The 18000-nt window shown below is 68.2% G+C and overlaps 4 protein-coding genes across 4 annotated transcripts in view; 1 reads left to right on the top strand and 3 right to left on the bottom strand.

Moving 5' to 3' along the window:
• Positions 1 to 403: 403 nt before the first annotated feature.
• Positions 404 to 1752, bottom strand: CHLNCDRAFT_134520 (hypothetical protein; the record flags this gene model as incomplete). The annotated part of the gene is made up of 4 exons (XM_005847444.1): positions 404 to 530; positions 690 to 939; positions 1086 to 1360; positions 1502 to 1752. 4 exons carry the CDS (start codon positions 1750 to 1752, stop codon positions 404 to 406), a joined length of 903 nt encoding a protein of 300 aa, XP_005847506.1.
• Positions 1753 to 2010: 258 nt separating this feature from the next.
• On the bottom strand, positions 2011 to 3282 carry CHLNCDRAFT_134521 (hypothetical protein; the record flags this gene model as incomplete). Its single annotated transcript, XM_005847445.1, has 5 exons — positions 2011 to 2148; positions 2340 to 2551; positions 2745 to 2844; positions 2988 to 3038; positions 3193 to 3282. The coding sequence occupies 5 exons, from the start codon at positions 3280 to 3282 to the stop codon at positions 2011 to 2013; spliced, it is 591 nt and encodes a 196-aa protein (XP_005847507.1).
• Positions 3283 to 8139: 4857 nt separating this feature from the next.
• CHLNCDRAFT_134525 (hypothetical protein) lies at positions 8140 to 11789 on the bottom strand (the record flags this gene model as incomplete). Its single annotated transcript, XM_005847446.1, has 8 exons — positions 8140 to 8922; positions 9120 to 9321; positions 9513 to 9621; positions 9841 to 10299; positions 10532 to 10683; positions 10935 to 11048; positions 11319 to 11491; positions 11664 to 11789. The coding sequence occupies 8 exons, from the start codon at positions 11787 to 11789 to the stop codon at positions 8140 to 8142; spliced, it is 2118 nt and encodes a 705-aa protein (XP_005847508.1).
• A 227-nt stretch (positions 11790 to 12016) lies between these two features.
• Positions 12017 to 18000, top strand: part of CHLNCDRAFT_58001 (hypothetical protein) — a 7325-nt gene continuing 1341 nt past the window's right edge. Inside the window, exons 1-16 of the mRNA XM_005847275.1 lie at positions 12017 to 12229; positions 12374 to 12403; positions 12715 to 12934; positions 13306 to 13452; positions 13819 to 13905; positions 14204 to 14344; positions 14667 to 14764; positions 14952 to 15041; positions 15123 to 15212; positions 15522 to 15628; positions 15880 to 15953; positions 16133 to 16231; positions 16542 to 16605; positions 16895 to 16974; positions 17317 to 17432; positions 17676 to 17751. Coding sequence (XP_005847337.1) covers positions 12051 to 12229; positions 12374 to 12403; positions 12715 to 12934; positions 13306 to 13452; positions 13819 to 13905; positions 14204 to 14344; positions 14667 to 14764; positions 14952 to 15041; positions 15123 to 15212; positions 15522 to 15628; positions 15880 to 15953; positions 16133 to 16231; positions 16542 to 16605; positions 16895 to 16974; positions 17317 to 17432; positions 17676 to 17751 — 1698 coding nt within the window. The 5' untranslated portion in view covers positions 12017 to 12050. The remainder of the gene's footprint in view (positions 12230 to 12373; positions 12404 to 12714; positions 12935 to 13305; positions 13453 to 13818; positions 13906 to 14203; positions 14345 to 14666; positions 14765 to 14951; positions 15042 to 15122; positions 15213 to 15521; positions 15629 to 15879; positions 15954 to 16132; positions 16232 to 16541; positions 16606 to 16894; positions 16975 to 17316; positions 17433 to 17675; positions 17752 to 18000) is intronic.

Consider the following 18000-nt stretch of genomic DNA (forward strand, 5'->3'; position numbering starts at 1 on the left):
CGGGGAACGCGCCATCGCCGCCATGGCCCGATAGCGGGTGCTGCTGGATGCAAAGCACACGGCAGCGCGCATCCTGCAGCCGATTGCTTCGGGAAGGCGAGCGCAAAGGGCTCGAGTGACGGAGAGGGACGCAGCACCTTACTACGATGCTGGCACGACGCAGGCAGGCAGGCAGAGATTGCGCGGGGTTTGGAGATGTCAGCCGCCTGAGTGGCGGGCGGGGTGAGCTGGCGGCGGCGCTGTTCGCCGTTTCTATGGGCTGGTATGTAGGCAGTCGGGTTGAAAAGAGCAGCGCCCTTGGGGTATGAATTGAACAAAATGAATCAAATGTTGATAAAAAAGGCTTCGTAAGGCTTCCCACCGCCGCGCCCATGCTGCGCCCTCCCCATCAATGCATTAGTGCCTAGACCCCGCGCAGCTCCGTCACGTTGAAGCGTATGTGGGTGTACTCGCTGCCATCTGGCTCCAGCCAGGCAGCCTCTAGATAGGTGGGTATCTCCACGCCCGCAGCGGCGCCGCCGCCTCCCAGCCTGCAGCGGGCAGGAGGGCCATGTGCGGCACGTTCAGGCGAGCGGCCGGCAGCGGGGCACCATCAAGCCCATGACATCGGGTGCATATGTCACACACCAGCCAGCGCGCAGAGTGCCCTGCGGCAGCAGCCGCCCGCGCCTGCGGCAGCCTTGGCTCACCCGAAGCGCCGGTGCCGCGAGCCGCGCGCGCGCCACTGCGTGCGCGCCATGCCGCCATCCGGCATCACCCGCCAATAGTCTCCAGACAAAAGCTCTACAAAGCGGCCCTCGCCGTCAAAGGTCAGCGTGGCGCGGGCGGTGCTGCCCCTGCAGGTCACCACCGCCTCGGCGCTGTGCTCCGGATCCGACTCGGAAGGCAGCCAGCGAAGGTGGGCGGAGGGCAGCAGAGCGGGCGGGTAACAGACCGCCTCTACAACAAGGAGGGGGGCAGGACGGATCCAGAGGAAAGTGAGGCGCCGTGCGTGCATGGGACCCGTGCTTGCAGGTGCAGGGGACCAGTTCACAGATGTCGACCGGGAAAATAGCTCAGATCAGCAGCCCTTGTGTTGGGCTCACCTGCCAGCCAGCGCAGCAGGGCAGACTGGTCGAGGCGGCCGCCCTCGTGGCAGGCCAGCGTCAGCGCGCCCCACAGCCGCCACGCCATGGCACCCCGCCCGTCCAGCAGCGCCTCACGGCCCCGGCACCACAGCAGCCCGCCCAGGCCCAGCGACAGGCTCCCGGTGTAGCAGAGCGCGGGCGCGCCCACCGCGCCGTGTGTGGTGGAGGCGAGGTCCTTCCAGCCGTCGCCGCCATCAAAGCGCAGGCCGCCCGAGCCGCGGGCCACCCACATCCTGCGGGCAGAGGCGACCGGAGGTGAATAGGAGGGGGACTGGCCATGGTTGTGCAGGAGGCGGCTGTGAGCGGCGGTGAGCGCCGGCGCCTCGGGCCAACCCAGAGTCACCCGCGTCCGCACTGGCATGCCTGAGCAGCACCTGAACTGCGCGTACTCCTCGCCCAAGGAGCGCTCGAAGAAGCGGCGGACGGGGGCGGGGAGGGCGGCCATCAGCTCCGCAAGCTCTGCCGCTCGCTCGGAGGGCGCTGGGCTCTGTCCCGCGATCTGTGCAACCCGTGCCTCTTCCGACCTCAAGAACTGTTCGAAGCGCCGCCACCGCAGAGCCAAGATGAGGCCCGACACGCTCAGGCCGCCAGCCAGAGCGGCCACCAGGAGAGGGTGGGAGGGCATGTTGTCGCTGTAAACGATTGTGCAAGGTGCAAAATGTAGGGTTTGTCGAGGAGAAGGCGAGAGGATCCCTCGCAGCGCGTTTCGCCGCTATGCTCCCGCCACCTCCCCTGGTGCCAGCACTGCACTCTCCTCTCACATCTAAGGCACAAGCTCAACAGCCGGGACGGCATGCTGTACACAACAACAACCGGCAGCCCCGCGGCGTGCGCTATGCCGACAGGTGCCTTACGGCGCCTGTGCTTGGCGCACACGCGGCTGCTAGATGGGCTGCTGCTGCCGCGTGAGCCAGTCGGGGTCTCGCCGAAGCCGGTTGCTGAGCCGCTGGTACCAGTGGTCTAGGATGTTGGCGGGCACCAGCAGCTTGTCCCCGCCCACCGACTGCACGCCGCCAAAGCTCTACAGGGCCACAGGGCGGGCGAGGCAAGGCAGCGGGCAGGTGGAGGCAGGCAGGTACTAGTAGTTTGAGGCCAGAGATGCCCCGGCGCAAGCCATTCAGAGGTCAGCTCTTGCCGCAACCGCCTGCGTGCCCCACCAGCAAACCCAAGACGTCCCGCCCATCAAGCGGAGGCAGCAGCAGCCAGCCCAACCTGCATGAAATTGAAGAGGTCCAAGCCGACCCGCTTTGCAAACTCCTCCCGCGCCCCCAGCTTGCTGCCCTCCTTCTCCGCAAGCGCCGCCAGTGGCTCCAGGGAGACGCCTATCTGCGCAAAGCCGGGCCCCGGCGGCGCCGCCAGGCCGCCGGCCGGGTCGGGCCAGCTCAGCGGCAGCACATCGCTGGGGTGGCCGTTGCTGACAAACCCTGCAGGAGGGGTGGGGCGACAGCGGTCAGCGGCGGTGGCGGAAGAGCCGGGGCAATGCAGGGCAGCACGCTGAGCCCTGCACTTCCTGCCATCATTCAGGTCCAGGCGGCAGCAGCAGCAGCGGCGGCGGCAGCACCCTGAGCCAGCAGCGGCAGCTCCGCAAACACCCCCAAGCAGAAGCCCAGCCCAGACGCTCGCCTCGGTAGCTCCAGTCTGCGCCGCCGATGCTGACGTACAGTGCCAGGCCCAGGTCTGGCGGCAGCACGCCGGCCTGCGTCAGGAACAGCGCAACCTGCAGGGAGGGACCAGCGCCAGCGCCAGCACCAGCCGCTCAAGCTGCATGGGCTCCTGGGGGACCCATCCGCAGAAGCAAGCGATGCGGCAGGCGGCAGCCCCCACGCCAGTGCCCGCCGCTGCTGGACGGCCAGACCCTACCTCTTTCAAGTCGTGATAGTCGTGCGTCACGGTGTTGGTGGCGTCTAGAACCTGCGGCAGCACGGGCGAGGAGCAGGGCTGGTGCGGAAGCGAGGGGCGCAGCTCCCTGCCTGCCTGCCGCCACCGCCGCCGGCGGTGCGAGCGGCAGCTGTGCTGTGTCAGGCCGCGGTTGCACCCATAGACTCCCACGGGCCCCTGCACCCACCCAGTGCGTCGCATCCGCCTGCACAAAGCTGGTGCTGGGGATGGGGCACGACTTGGTGCTGAAGAAGATGGCAAACGGCGGCTGCGCCATTCTATGTTGACGCGATCAGGCCACCGGTGTTAATTGCGCTGCGATCGGAAGGCCGCGGCATGAGGGCAGAGTTGGCGCCGCAGGCACAGCGCGGCGAGCAGGACCCCGTTGGCATCCCGCATAATTCAGGCTCCCGTGGGACCTCTACACATATCTCAGAGCGCCAGCAACTCCATCCAGGCATCCCGGCATCGACTGACCAACATGGTGACCTCCTTGACCACCCACATGTGCAAGTCTTTGACCTTCCAGCCCCGGCCGCAAGGCTTGGTGAGTTGTGGCGATGCGCCTTGATCGCCGAGTGCGTTGCACAAGTCGATCGAAGCAATCCCTCACCACAACTGCAGGCCCACCACCCCGCCGCCATCCCCGCCGCTGCTGCCCGGCCCCTGTCGTGCCGCCCTCTGGCTCGCCTGGCCAGCAGGGCAAGCCGCCAGGCACCCAGGAAGATTGACGGCCTGCCACACGCTGCGACGCCTGCCAAGGTGCTTGAAGCAGCGTTCAGGTGCAAGGTGGAGGAGCTGGTCCCTGTGCTGGACAGGCTGCTGCAGCTGTACGGCGACGGCGAGCCGCTCGCCGAGTGCCAGGCGGCATTCAAAAAGCTCATAGACCGGGCCGACAAGCGGCTGGAGAAGCTGGATGCTGAAACCTGCCACAGATTCGCAGCCGCGGCTGACACGCTGGGGGTGAAGCTGACGGCTGGCCAGCGGGAGCGCTTGCAGCAGCGGGCGGCGAGCCAGGGGGGCAAGCCCAAGCCACGCCGCATCGACTGGCTGCCAGCGGCTGTCGATTGGCGTGATGTGCTGTACGCGGCCGCCTGGTGCAAGGCGCAGGAGCTGATCCTCGTCCTGGACAAACTGCTGCAGCTGTACCGCGGCCACCAGCAGTGGGCTCCTGCCCAGGCGCTCGCAGCCATCAGGGCAGCGCTGGAGAAGCTGTTCCTCCGGGCCACGCAGCGGCTGGGCAAGCTGGATGGCGACACCTGCTACAGGTTCTTGGCCACGGCTGCAGCGATGGGGGTGCCCCTGAGCCCCGCCATGCGGCAGCGCTGGGAGCGGCAGGCGAAGAGCCAGGCGCCGGCGTCTCCGTGCGGCGTGCGGCTGAGGCGCAGCGACGGGCTGCTGGCGGCTGGCACCTGCGCCCAGCTGCTGCACGCGGCGGCCTGGTGCACCGTCAAGGACCTGCTCCCTGCGCTGGAAAGGCTGATGCAGCTGTACGGCGGCGGCAAGCCGCTGGCCGCGTGCCGGGCAGCGCTCCGGACGCTCCTGAGCAGGGCCGACAAGCGGCTGGGCAAGCTGGATGGTGACACATGCCGGATGTTCCTGGACTTGGCCGATGAGCTGGGGGTGGAGCTGCCGGCTGCCCAGCGGGTGCGCTGGGAAGAGCAGATGGAGGCAGGCTGGTGGTACACCAGCTGAAGCCAAGCCGCTGGGGGCTCCCGAAGCGGCTGTGTGAGCGGCTGAGGGGGAAGCCGATGTAAGCGCACCCAGCAAGGGGAGCGGGCGGTGGCCGGAAGGGGTATGGCAGCTGCACAGGCTGGCAGGGCCACGCTGCCAGTGGGCGCGCTTGGCGGGACAGACCGCTGCAACAGCAGCTGAGTTGCCACCATTCATTCACTATTTTGTTTCTGTCTCTTTCACTTCGATGCCAGCCACTTTCGATGCCAGCCTGCAATGTGAGAAACCAATGCCTGAGAAAAGAGGAGGGCACGGCGGTCGGTGGCGGCGCCTGCTGCGCTGCGCTGTGCTCCACTTGCTGAACATTTGGTGCCTGCGCATTTCCATTCATTCAGATTGCCAGTCCATGTGCGAGGCGGGGCCCTTTGCGCCCTGCTTCACACATGGACTCCCCGTCAGTCGTGCTGGCGCTGCCCGGCCCGGTGCACTGCTACCGCTACGACGGCGACTTCACAGTGCGGGGGCAGGCGATCGTGATCCATCAGGAGGGCGGCCAGGTGCAGCTGCCGTGCCTGCCTGCCGCCGCTTGCCGCCTCCTGCTGCCGCCGCCTGCTGGTTCCGCCACTCCTCGCCCCACCCTGTCCCCCTTGCTCCCATGCAGGGCCGCGGCACGGGCTGGGCGGTGTGGGACGGCGCGGCGGCAGCAGCCAGGTACATGGAAGCGGCGGCGGCAGAGATCCTGGGAAGCGGGGTGCGCTCGGTGCTGGAGCTGGGGAGCGGCACCGGGCTGGCGGGCCTGGCCGCGGCCGCAGCCCTGCACCTGCCCACGCTGCTGACCGACCTGCCCGAGGTGCTGCCCTCGCTGCGGCACAACATCGCCGCCAACCCCGGCCTGGCGGGGCTGGCCTCGGCGGCGCCGCTGGACTGGCGCGCGCCGCGGCTGCCGCCAGCTGCCGACCGCGCCGCGGCAGCGCCGGGCGGCGGGTCCGCGGGGCGCCTGGTGCTGGCCGCCGACTGCGTGTGGCTGGAGGAGCTGGTGCAGCCGTTTGTGGCGGCGCTGGAGCTGGCGGCGGCAGGGCCCGCCGACCGAGCCCTGCTGGCCTACCAGAGCCGCAGCAGCCGCGTGGACGGGCTGCTGCTGGGGCAGCTGCGGCAGCGGTTTGAGGTGGAGGCGGTGCCGCCGCGGCCGGGGGAGCCGCCCCGTGGGCCCATTGACATTTACTGGATGACACCTAGGGCCTCTGCAGCACCAGTGTAGATGTGTTGTGGACATCAAGATCTCACAAGGGCAATTGCAGTCGGGACAGCACTTCATCAAATCGCTGCCGCCTGTTCCATGTGGATTTGGATACCTCCAGGGGGTGTCCCCCTGATTTCACTATCTTCTCTGGTTGTTTATGTCACAAATAAATGATTGACATGGCCAGGGGAGGGGGACACCCCCCGAGGCATGGGAAAGCGGGGGCCGGCTGGCGGCGCATGTGCGGCGATGTCGGCGGGCTTTCACAGCCAGCAAGATGCTAAACACAGCTATTTGAGCTTTGGCTGCACTCCTGAAACACGCACGAGGGTGGCTGAAGTGATTTAGCTGACCCCACCATTCCCTGGTAGTCTCCATGGCACTGGTAGTCTCCATTCCATGGCACTGGTAGTCTCCATTCGGCGTCGGTGGCGGTGGCGGCACCGCCACAAGCGGCAAACTTGCAGTCGGCTGTGGGAGGGCCCCGCCACGCCCCGCAGGCCCCCTTTCAACTTGTTGACCTCCAAAACACAGGCTGCGGACAGCCAAACGGTGCGGGAGGCATGTTTTCGGGAGGCATCTCTTTAGGCAAGCAGGGTGCCTCCCGCGATCAACCGCTGCCTCGCTGTACCTCAGCGGATGCCATGGGACCCAACCGAGCAGCCCGGGCCTCACGGGAAGCCACGAGCAGCGCTTCCCGAGATGGCGCGGGTTGCTGCCGCCTGCGGCTCCCCAACGCCTTTTCGTGACTAAATTGGCCTAGAAGGAGCTGCTGCCAAGCGGCGGTATCGAAGAGGCGAGAAATGCAATGTGGATCAGCCGAAATGGCTGGGTTGCCCCCCCTCTGGGGCGGCAGCAGCGGCCGCTGGCGGCAGCGGCGGCAGCAGCGACGGCAACAGGGGATTTTCAAGCACCCCCTGGTGTTTGCTTGCATATTATGCAATTTGTAAAGGGCTAGTAATTCCTATATGGGCTATATCTATTTTTTTGTGAAAACAAAAGCTGCAGAAGCAGAGTGAACGCCGCCATGCCTCACACAGGCGCCCTTGCAGACAGCTCTCCCAACAACCTGTGTCTGGGAGACCAAGGACAGCCGCCGTGGGGCCTGGTTCAAGATGCCGCCACGCTGCTCCTCCACAGCCACCCTGCTCCTCCACAGCCACGTTGTGAGTTGCCCCCCGCCAGGACGTCAGGTGGACAGGCCGTCAGGTGGACAAGGCCTGGTGCAGCATGGTTCCGTGCAGCGCCCAAGCGGTCTTGGCCGCGTTCAAAATGTTTGAAGCTTCACGAAGGCTTCTTCGCTTGCTGCGCCCCCCCGGGGCTTTTCCTTTCGCGCCTGCCCATTCCTTCCCGTGCTCCGCAGCCAGAGGTGGATAGCGCCGTGCCCATGGACATCGACTCTTCAGCTCAGGAGCACGATGAGCCCTACCAGGGGCCTCTGCCCTTGGCGGGAGAGCAGAGGCTGCCCAACGAGATGGCCGGCAGCACGCAGGAGAAGGAGGTGCATCTGCACGTCCACTTGCATTTGCACCTGCCGCCGCACCTGACTTGAGGTGAGCTTGCCCCGCTTGCACATTTGGAATCTTGAGCAGAGGCCTCTGCATTGCCTTACTCATAGCAGCGGCGGGCGGTCTTGATCAGTCAGGTGGTCGCCATTCCTGTGGCCGCCTTCTGCAGCCGCGTTGCACCTCGCCCTGGCGTTCACCCACTGTTGTGCTGTTGGCGCAGGGCCGGCCCGATGCGGACAAGCCCACCAGGTGTTACAATGCCCACTTCGGCGGCCTCTGTGCAAACATTCAATGCGAGACGAGCACAGTAAACATGAGTATGAACCTCTCATGGTTGCCTTCCTCTAAGTTCTTATCAGTATCAATCATCCCTTTTTCTGCTGCTGTATCTCTCTCCTCTCTGGTTACGGCAACCGCCTCTACTGCTACTTCCTCCCCTGCCTGTACACTGTCAATGTTGTATCCCACCTGTGTATCCCTACTCGGGGTTGCATTCTCATGCCAATAAAACCACACCAGGCCCTCATGATTTCATGAGTGAATTTCATGAGTGATTTCCTTCCAGCACGTACTGCTCAAAGAACAGTCTTCCCCCCTAACTGTAACTGAATTGTGTACTGTGCAAGCGGTGCAATGGTCCTCGGCCTTGGTACGGCCGAGGCTAAACAGCAGGAATGCAACACAGCTCCAGGCATCAGCATCATCACTTCTGTCATCGCCCTGATCCATTCTGCCGCGGCACTCCCCTGTCGCTCGGCTGGGCATTCTGCAGTGTGCTGGCTGCCGCGCCGCCCGCCTTCCGCTTCCCTGCTGGCTTCCTCCTTTCCTGCTGCTGGTGCTGCTGGTGCTGCTGCTGGTGCTGCTGCTGGCCGTCAGCTGCTCCTTCTCCCGCTGCTTGGCCATCAGCCGCCTGCTCGTCTCCTGGCAGTGCCACCAGGCGCCGCTCCAGCGCCGCCAGCAGGTCTCGCAGCACCTCCTGCTCTGTGACCCGCAGCAGCAGCGCGGACCGCTGCGCCACCTGCTGCTCCTCCCCTTCCGCCACCGCTGTTGCTGCAGTTGCCTGCTGCGCTGCTGCCTCCAGCTGCCGCAAGTCCTGCTCCAGAGGAGAGGCGTACTCGTCCTGGCGCTGCCGCACCGCGCCTTGCAACAGCTCGCACATGCCTCTGTCCAGCAGCGCCGCATACTGCTGCGCTGCACCCTGGGCAGGCTGCTCCCCTCCATCTCCTGCTGCTGCCGGGGCTGCTGCTGCTGCTGCTGCTGCGCCGGCCGCCGCCGCCAGCGGTCGGCCGTCGCCATCCAGCACCTGCCACACCTGCACCGCCCCCAGCTCCGGCTGCGGCTGCTCCTGGCCGCCGCCGCCTGCCCGGCCTGCTGCTGCCGCAGGCAGGCGCAGGGCGTCTGCGATGCCGCTCCAGCCCGCGGCCTCCTCGTCTGGCGCGCACAGCACGCGCAGCGCCACAAAGAGAGCGGGACTGATGTGGCCGTTGGGCAGCGCCTGCAGTAGCGCAGGCAGCGGCAGCGGCAGAGCAGGGCACAGAGCGGCAGGCAGGCTCGGTCCGCTGAGGCACGCCTGCATGCGGAGGCCGGCCGGCTTCCGCAGGGCAAGGCGGCACCCCAACTGCCGGCCAGCAGCCCACACCCACACGCCACCAAAACGGCGCACATACACACACACAGGCCAGCCAGGCCCACCTCAAAAGGCTCCTCCCCTTCCTCCAACACATCGCTCTCCCGCCGCAGCAGCCCGCTGCGGCGGCGCCAGCGGGCGGGGCCCAGCGCGCCGCGCGCCGCCGCCAGCAGCGCCGCCTTGTCCAGCTGTACCGCGGTGAAGGGGTTGTACCGCAGGGCGAAGCCGTACTTCTTGACCAGCTCCGCGTTGCCCAGCTCGCCGTACCTGCGTGTGGCGGTGCATGTTTATGTGCGCGTGTGGGTGTGTGGCAGGGTGACGCGCATCTGGGGTGGTGCCAGGTCCACAGCACCTCCACAGCTCCCCACTCCCTGCCCCCCTGCTGTCCGCTGCCCCTCCTGCCTGCTGGCCACCGCCCCACGCCGCTCCCCCGCCCCGCGGCGGGCCCCCAGCCTCACGTGTTGTGCACTTCGGCCCCAGCAGGCACAGCAGAGGCCGCCACGATTTGCAGGGTGTGGGCATCCAGGTCCACTATGGCCATCTCGAGGCGCAGGTGCAGGCCGTTGGCTGCATGCGGGTGGAAAGACAAAAGGTGAAGTGGTGGCGGGCAGGGAGGAGGGAAGGAGAAGGGAGGCAGGTGGTCGATAAGGGGTGCGGGTGCAGGTACAGGCCTGGGGGTGCGGGGTGGGTGAGGTGCGAGTGGGGTGGGCTGGGCGGGCGAGCCAGGTTGCAGCGCGGCGAAGGGAGAGCAGCAGGCACTGCGCAGCACCACGCACAGCATGTCACCTGATGTGAGGCCGTAGATGCTCGCCGGGCGGCTGCCCATGACAGCCGGCAGCCCGCCCTCGCAGCCGTCCTCCTCCCGGCTGCCGTGCCGCCGCCCAGAGCCGCGCGCCTGGGCATGCGCGTGTGGCGCATCGCTGCCGCAGCAACCGCCCTGGTGGCGGTGTGGCCAGCCACTCGCTCTTGCTCCAGCGCCGTCCTCGCTGCCTCCGCTGCCGCTGCCGCTCTCGCTGCCGCCGCTGCTGCCATGCTCTGCTTCCTCCTCCTCCTCAGACTCCCCTTCTTGCTCCGCGCTACCCTCCTCGTCCTCCCCCTCAAGCTCCTCCTCCTCCTCATCCTCCTCCTCCTCATCATCATCATCGTCGCTGCTGGACTGCGCCCCGTGCACCTCGTACCCCGCCCCAAGCTCCACCACAGAGGCCTTGTGGTTGAAGATGTCGGCCAGAGGCACCATGGCATCGCCTGCAGGGGCCCGCCAGGGAACAATCACATCAGCAAGCAGCAAGGTCAATGAGCTGCCAGGCGCAGAAGACTGCAGCCAGTCGTACACGCGAAACACGAGCCCATGCACACTGGGCAGGCGCAGCACCCAGGCATGGTTCAATTGCCAGGAGCAGTCGTATATCCACGGCTGCCCTCCTCTGCTTTCCCACACTGCTGTCCTGTACCGCAGCTCCGTCCAGGCCCCACCTACCGTGCCACTCATCCACACAAAAGGCGCGGGAGCCCACAAAGGAGGCAGCCACCCGGAAGCGGTCTAAGGTGCAGGCGGCGGGGCGCAGGCGGCCCGGGTACTTGTGCAGCAGGGGCAGCACATGCTCTTCAAAGTCTTCGGCGGAGGCTTCCCTGCAGTGAACATGCGGGATGAGTGCGCTTGTGTGTGAACCAGAAGGGCTTGTGTGGGGGGGGCGTCGGCGAGAGCGTGGGGTGGCAAAGTCCTGGGCAGGCGTGCAGCAGGAGGGCAGCGGGCTGGCTGAGGATGGATGGGGCAGCCGAGGCGTGGGCAGGCGGGCAGGGGCGCAGCAGCAGCAGCTGCAGCCATACTACCCCTGCACACACACACACATGCGCACACCCACACACGCGCGCAGGCTGACCTGTCGCTCTCCGCGCTGCCTTCAAGCTCCGTGCCCGCCAGCAGGCGGAGCTGCGCGTCGCTCCAGAAGAGCGGCAGGTACTCCCGCGGCGGGAGCGCCGCAAAGTAGCCGTGCCTGCAGGCAGGGGGAGGCGCGTGGCTCGCGCGATGGACGTCAGGTGGCCACAGACAGCCTTGGCGAGGCAGACGGGCAGCAGCAAAGAGCTGTGCCTGCAGGCACAGAGGCGGCGGCCCGCCAGTCCGCTGCCAGCCTGCCCGCCTCCCAGCCACACCTGCCTTGCCAGCCCCCCAGCGGCAGCGAAAACTACCGCAATGGCCGCACCCTCACAGCACCACCACACACAAAAGCCACTCACACACAGGGAGCCAGCAGGCCCCCACTCACCACCGCGACTCTGCCCCGAGGCTCATCTCATGCATCACCGCCAGCACCAGCCCCAGCCCGCCACCCAGCTCCTCGGCCTCGATCACGTCGGCCAGCTGCGTGGTGCGGATGGACAGGCAGGCGGCCTTGGGGATGGCGCACAGCCGCTCTCCCTCGGCCACATCGCGAACCGCCTGCAGGCGGCGGCAGCAGGGTGCTGGCATTGGGGCCGCGGCTGGTGGGGATCTTGAGGCTTCCACCGCGGTGTGCTGTGGAAGCGCTCCTTCCCTCTAGATCGATAGCTCCACCACCAGTGCAGCAGCATGCAGGCGTAGGTGGCAGGCGGATGGTCGGCAGGCGCCGCACCCGCACGCCGAGTGCCAGGCCGCTGCACCCCTGGGCGGCGTCCACCAGCTCGATGGCGTCGCTGTTTGGCTCGATTCCCACGCTTTCCATCCATGCCTGGAACTCCCGCAGCACCCGGGGCGACATTGGAGGGGGGTGTCGGCAGGGTGATGAGAGCCTAGAGCTCAGCAATGTGGGTGCATGGGGCCTGCATGCATGCACACCAATGCCGGGAAGCACGTGCAAAGCGAGCTGGGCGGCCTGGGGCACTGGGTAGGGCACCCCATCCCCGTTGCCAACGGGGCCGCGCAAGAAAGGCGGATGGGGGTGCGCTTGCAGCGCGCCCAGCGCCTGCCCCGGCCTCTTTCAGTGCCCAACCTGTGGACCACGCCCAGGGGTCTGTTCAATATGGCAACGACCGCAATGGCGAGCAAGGTGGCTGTGGCTGCCAGCAGCGTGGCCCGGCCCTCTCGGGCGCTGCGGGCCGTTCCCCTGCGGGCCAGCCGTGCCGGCCGCCGGACTGTGAAGGTGCAGAGCGCCGTGGAGCTGGACTTCAACACCAAAGTCTGGCCCAAGGAGCTCGTCAAGTGGGTGACGCCCCGGCGCCCCACGCTGCGTGTGTGAAGTCAGGGGGTGTCCGGGGTCACAATGCCGCTGCGTTGCAGGGGTGTGTGAGCCTGCATGCTTGCAATGTCGCGTTCCCTCACTGTGTGCTTTGTTACTGTCTGCAGCTTTGCCGAGAAGCAGGAGTACATCATCCGGTGAGCTCCACCGCGGCGCACATTGCACGCCTAGGGTTGGGGCGCCGTGGGTGGATAACGGCACCCACAGCCACCGCCGGCGGCAGCCCAACAGCCACAGTTTGGGAGTTGCAGTTGGCGGCTGATGGCGCGACTGGCTGGCATAGCTGGGCCAGCATCCACCAGATTTAAGGAGCATTGCAGTAGAGGCACAGCCGTGATGTGTCCACAGCCGCCGCTGGCTTGGTCATACCGGCGCCGCGTGCCGCAGCCAGTGCCCGCAGCCCGCCCACCTGCTGCCGCTGCCCCTTCCTCCCTCCCTCTGCCCACAGCGGCGGCCGCGACCAGTACTCCAAGCTGCCGGAGGCATTCAAGGGCATCAAGACCATCGGCGTGATTGGGTGGGGGTCGCAGGCGCCCGCGCAGGCCCAGAACCTGCGGGACTCCTTCAAGGAGGCGGGCATGGACACCAAGGCGAGCTGCCGCTGTGGCTGCTATGCCTGCTGTGCCTGCTGTGGCCGCTGTGGCCGCTGTGCCTGCTGTGGCTGTGGGGTGTGCCCTTGCTGCTGCTGTGGTGTGCCCTTGCTGCTCCTGTGGTGTGTCCTTGCTGCTGCCATGGCTACCAAACGTGCCGCACTGGCTGCTGGCTGAACTGCTGTCGCTGCCGGATGCCGGCCGGTACGGGCATGAGGCAGCTGGGTGGCTACGGCCCGCGGCACGCAGCTGCCAGCGCGCGGCACGGGGCAGCCGCGCTACGCTCCCTGCAAGCGGCGCCACTGCGCGCAGCCTTGCGTGCCGGGGGCCAGGCCTGGCCGCCCCACACCGCTCCACAGCAGCCTCTGCTGCAGACCGACTGCAATCCTGCACTCCTGCGCCCTGCTTCACCCAGCCGCGATGTCGCCCCTTCCCCTCGCTCCCCGCAGGTGGCCATCGGCCTGCGCCCCGACTCGCCGTCGTGCGAGGAGGCGCGGGCTGTGGGGTTCACCGAGGCCGACGGCACCCTGGGCGAGGTGTTTGACGTCATCGCCAGCTCAGACATGGTCATCCTGCTCATCTCCGACGCCGCGCAGGTGCGACGCCCGGCCCGCTGCGCCCTGCTGCGCTGCCCTGCCCACGCCGCGCAGCGCAGCGCAGCGCTGCGGGCTCGCCTCGGACGCAGCGCGGGTGGTTCCCTTGTCGCTGTTGGTGGGGGAGGCGCGGCCCCGTGCTGGCCTGGGCTCTGCGGGGCTGTGCTGGTCACAGCCTGGCTGTCATGCCTTCCACATCGCCCAGCTTCTTGCGGGCGCTGCAAGGGCAGCGGGCAGTGCGACAGGCTGCCGCCGGATGGCCGCAGTGAGAAGGAGAGCGCCGCGTAGCGCGGCCCCTGTGCCGCCGCTCTCCTCGTCACCTTCCCCATTGTGTACCGCCCCGCCTGTACCGCCTCGCCCGTACCGCAGGCCAAGCTTTACCCCCGCATCCTGGCCGCCATGAAGCCAGGCGCCACGCTCGGCCTCTCCCACGGCTTCCTGCTCGGCGTGATGCAGGTGCGGACCTAGCACATTTTCGCAGCCGCCAGCCCGTACGCCCGCGCATTGCCTCCGCCCTGCTGCCTCCCTCCGCCTCCCCCCTCTCCTCAACCCACTCCCTCCAACACCCCACCCCCGCTGCGACATTCCCCTCCCTTCCCACGATCCCCCGCTCCCTGCCCTGCCCTTCCTGCCCTGTCCTGCCCTCCCTGCCCTCTGGCTTCCCTGCCCTGCCCCCCCCGCCCGTCCCTCCACGCCGTCTCTTCACTCCACTCCTTCCCTCCCCGTCCCTTCCCTCCTGCCTCCCCCTCCCCAGAACGACGGCGTGGACTTCCGGCCCGACATCAATGTGGTGCTGGTGGCCCCCAAGGGCATGGGCCCCTCGGTGCGCCGCCTGTACGAGCAGGGCAAGGAGGTGAACGGGGCGGGCATCAACGCATCCTTTGCTGTCCACCAGGTGGGTGCACCATGGGTGGACGAGCGGGGTGCCCTGCTGGGTGAACCGTGCGCATGGGTGGGTGGGCGGGTGTGGGGCCGCAGCGGCAGCGGCAGCGCTCCTGCTGCGCCGCTCAGCTGGCGGCTGGCTGGCTCGGCGGCGCCGGCGGGGGGATGGCCGCTGAGCGCTGCGGGGAAGAGCAGATGCGCAGCCCTGCGCCTGCTGCCGGGACCGCGTGGCCCACCGGCCCTGCCACCGCTCTACCCTTCACTGCCATACCCCGCTCCATGCGCCACACCCCGCCCCATGCGCCACACCCCGCCCCATGCGCCATTCCCTGCAGGATGCCACTGGCACTGCTGCCGACGTGGCCATCGGCTGGGCGGTGGCCGTGGGCGCGCCCTTTGCCTTCTGCACCACCCTGGAGAGCGAGTACAAGAGGTACTGCTGGTACCGCAACCGTACTGCTGCTGTACTGCATGCACTGTCCTGCTTTTGCACTGCCGTTGTGCTGCCGCCCCGAAGCGCGCGCCTGCATCCTGCGTGGTGCTTGGGAGTGGTGCCGGCCCGCGGGAGCCTGCCCGTGGCCTGCCTGCCGAGGCGGCGCGGCCCTCCGGAGCTGCTGCAGCGACATTTACGGCGAGCGGGCGGTGCTGCTGGGCGCGGTGCACGGCATAGTGGAGTCGCTGTTCCGCCGCTACGTGCGCCAGGGCATGAGGTCAGTCCCCCCTCTGCCGGGCAGCCCACTGAACGCTGCCCGCTGCCCCGCGCCGCCCGCCGCCGCGCGCTGCCGCTGCAGCGACATTTACGGCGAGCGGTGCGTGATCCTGGGCGGCGTGCACGGCGTGGTGGAGTCGCTGTTCCGCCGCTACACTCGGGAGGGCATGAGGTCCGCAGCCGGGGGGGTGGTTTGGTGGCGTTGTTGTTGTTGTTGGTGGTGGTGGTGGTGGTGGCGTGTGCTGGGAGGAGGGCTGCCGCGGGGCTGTCGCTGGGCTGCCGCTCCCGACCGCCTGCTATTCCTCCCGCTCCCGCTCCCCTCTCCGCTGCCGTGTTTGTGTTTGCGCTCCGCTTCTCTCCTCCCTGCTCGCTCCTGCCGCCCGGCATGCCCCACAGCGTCCTGATCCCCTCCTGTCCCTGCTCCTGTCCCTGCTCCAACCTCCCGCCTGGCCTCCCCGCCTGCCCCGCGCCCTGCCCGCAGCGACGAGGATGCCTTCAAGAACAGCGTGGAGTCGATCACGGGCCCCATCACGCGCATCATCTCCCGCGACGGCATGCTGGGAGTCTACAACCAGTTCAGTGACGCCGGTGGGTGGGTGGGTGGGGGCCGCTTGGGCCTGCGCGACCCGGGCTGCGGCGTGGGCATGCCGACGGCAGCACACATGTGCGGGGCGAGGGCGAGGGCCGCGGCCTCCCTCCCGCAGCGCCCAGGCAACTTGCGCAGCATCAGCCTGCCTGTCGGCCGCGCCTCACCCCTGCTCGCTCGGTCCCCCCACCGCCACCAACCCTGCCGTTCCCTCCCCCTCTCCCTCCCACTCTCCCTCCTGCTTCCATTGCAGACAAGAAGGTGTTTGAGCAGGCCTACTCCGCCGCCTTTGGGCCCGCCATGGACATCTGCTACGAGATCTACGAGGTGCGTGCTGTGGTCACACTGTGGTCACGCTGTGCTGTGGGTGCTGCGGGTGCTGCGGGCGTGTGGCGGCCAGTCATGGCGAGGCGCCGGGCGCGGGGGTGTGCGGCGGCTGCTGGCTGGTCGAGATGGGCGGACCGGCTGGCCGGCGCGCTCACACAGCGGCCGCGCCCGCTCCGCAGGATGTGGCGTGCGGCAACGAGATTAAGAGCGTGGTCAACGCTGTGTCCCGCTTTGGCCGCTGGCCCATGGGCAAGATCGACCAGACCCACATGTGGCAGGTGGGATGGGCGGCTGCGTATGTGTGGCGTGCGTGCGGCTGTGCGTGTGTGTGTGGCTGCGTGTGTGCGGCTGCGTGTGTGGCTGGGCAGCCAGCGGCGTTGGGCTGGCTGCAGGGAGGGTTCGGCAGGAGGTCGTGGTGGTGGTGCGCTGCGTGTTTGGTGCTGGCTGCACGTGGCGATGGTGGGGCGGCAAGCAGCGCAGCACGGGGGTGGGGGCCAGGAGTGCTGGCTATGGCCTGCCTGCCTGACGGGCGCTGCCTTGCTGACCGCCTCGGGCCTGCCGCCCTCCTGCCTCCCTGGCGGCGCGCAGGTGGGCCAGAAGGTGCGGGCGGAGCGCAAGGAGGACCAGATCCCGCTCAACCCCTTCACCGCCGGTGAGAATGCGCCTGGCGGTCGGTGCCGCGCTGGGCTGCGCTGGTGCCGTGCGGGGGCTGCTCTGTGGGCCGCGCCCGCCTGCTCGGCTGCCGCGCGCCGCCCGCAAGCGCACAGCGCTCAGCCTGGGGGCGTGCTGGCCGCCTGGCCTGCCCCGCTCCTCCCTCACCTGCCTCTGCCTCGCCCCTGTACCGCATCCATACCTCATCCAAACCACCACTGTACATCACCTGTACCGCACCCGTACCGCACCCGTACCTCACCCGTACCGTCGCCGTACCGCCCCTGCAGGCGTGTACATCGCCACCATGATGGCCACCGTGCAGACGCTCCAGGAGAAGGGCCACCCCTACTCCGAGATCTGCAATGAGGTGGGTGCCTGCCGGTGTGGGTGGCGTGGCGCGGCGTGGGGTGGGGTGCCTGCCGGTGGGGTGGGGCGGCGTGGGGTGGCCTTGGGTGTGGGTTCGGGTGGTGGCCGCTGGCGCCTCGGGCGCTGGACGCTGCAGAGGGAGCTCCCAGCCGGCGCGTTGGCATGCGGCCGGCTGCCACGCCCCTCCACCCGCGCTCTCTCCCATCCTCGTGCTGCCTGCCCGCGACTCCTGCCTGCATGCCACCCGTGCTCGACCACACCTCTGCCCCCCACCCACGCGGGCCCCCCTACGCCCCCACCCCACCACACACACACACCCTCCGCGTCCCACCCCTGCCTGCAGTCGATCATCGAGGCTGTGGACTCGCTCAACCCCTACATGCACGCCCGCGGCGTCGCCTTCATGGTCGACAACTGCTCATACACCGCACGCCTCGGCTCCCGCAAGTGGGCCCCCCGGTACGCACCCCCCGACGGCAGCCCAGCGCCGCGGCTGCGTGCGCCCCTTGCGTGCTCCTCGTTCCAGCGCTGGGGAGGGGGCCACGGCGGCGGGCACGCGCGTTCTCTGGGAGCCCGCGCCGGGAGCCCCCGGCTGCCCCTTGCCTCGCGACGCTCCCCGTCCTGCCACAGCAGCATGTTCGGGTAAAGTGGCCTGCCATCACCGTCTCGCCCCCCACCTCCCTCCCCTCCCACCCCCCGCAGCTTTGACTACGTTCTGGACCAGCAGGCGTATGTGGCTGTGGATGCCGGCAAGCAGGCGGATGCGGAGGTCATCCAGGTGGGTGGTGGGTGGTGCGGAGAGGGTTCGGGGGGAGGAGAGGGGGAGGGGGAAGGGCTGGGCCCAGAGGAGGTGGGGCAGGAGGGGGAAGGAGGGGCTGGAGGAGGGCAGAGCAGAGGCAAGGCAAGCAAGGAGGGCGCGGGAGGGGAAGCCACACACCACACGCACACACACATAAACGCACACACACCTTGCAAATGCACACATATGCACACACGCGCACACACACGCACCCCATCCCCCCCCCCC

Source organism: Chlorella variabilis (assembly GCF_000147415.1).
Source record: "Chlorella variabilis unplaced genomic scaffold CHLNCscaffold_11, whole genome shotgun sequence".
In the NCBI taxonomy this organism is placed as follows: domain Eukaryota; kingdom Viridiplantae; phylum Chlorophyta; class Trebouxiophyceae; order Chlorellales; family Chlorellaceae; genus Chlorella; species Chlorella variabilis.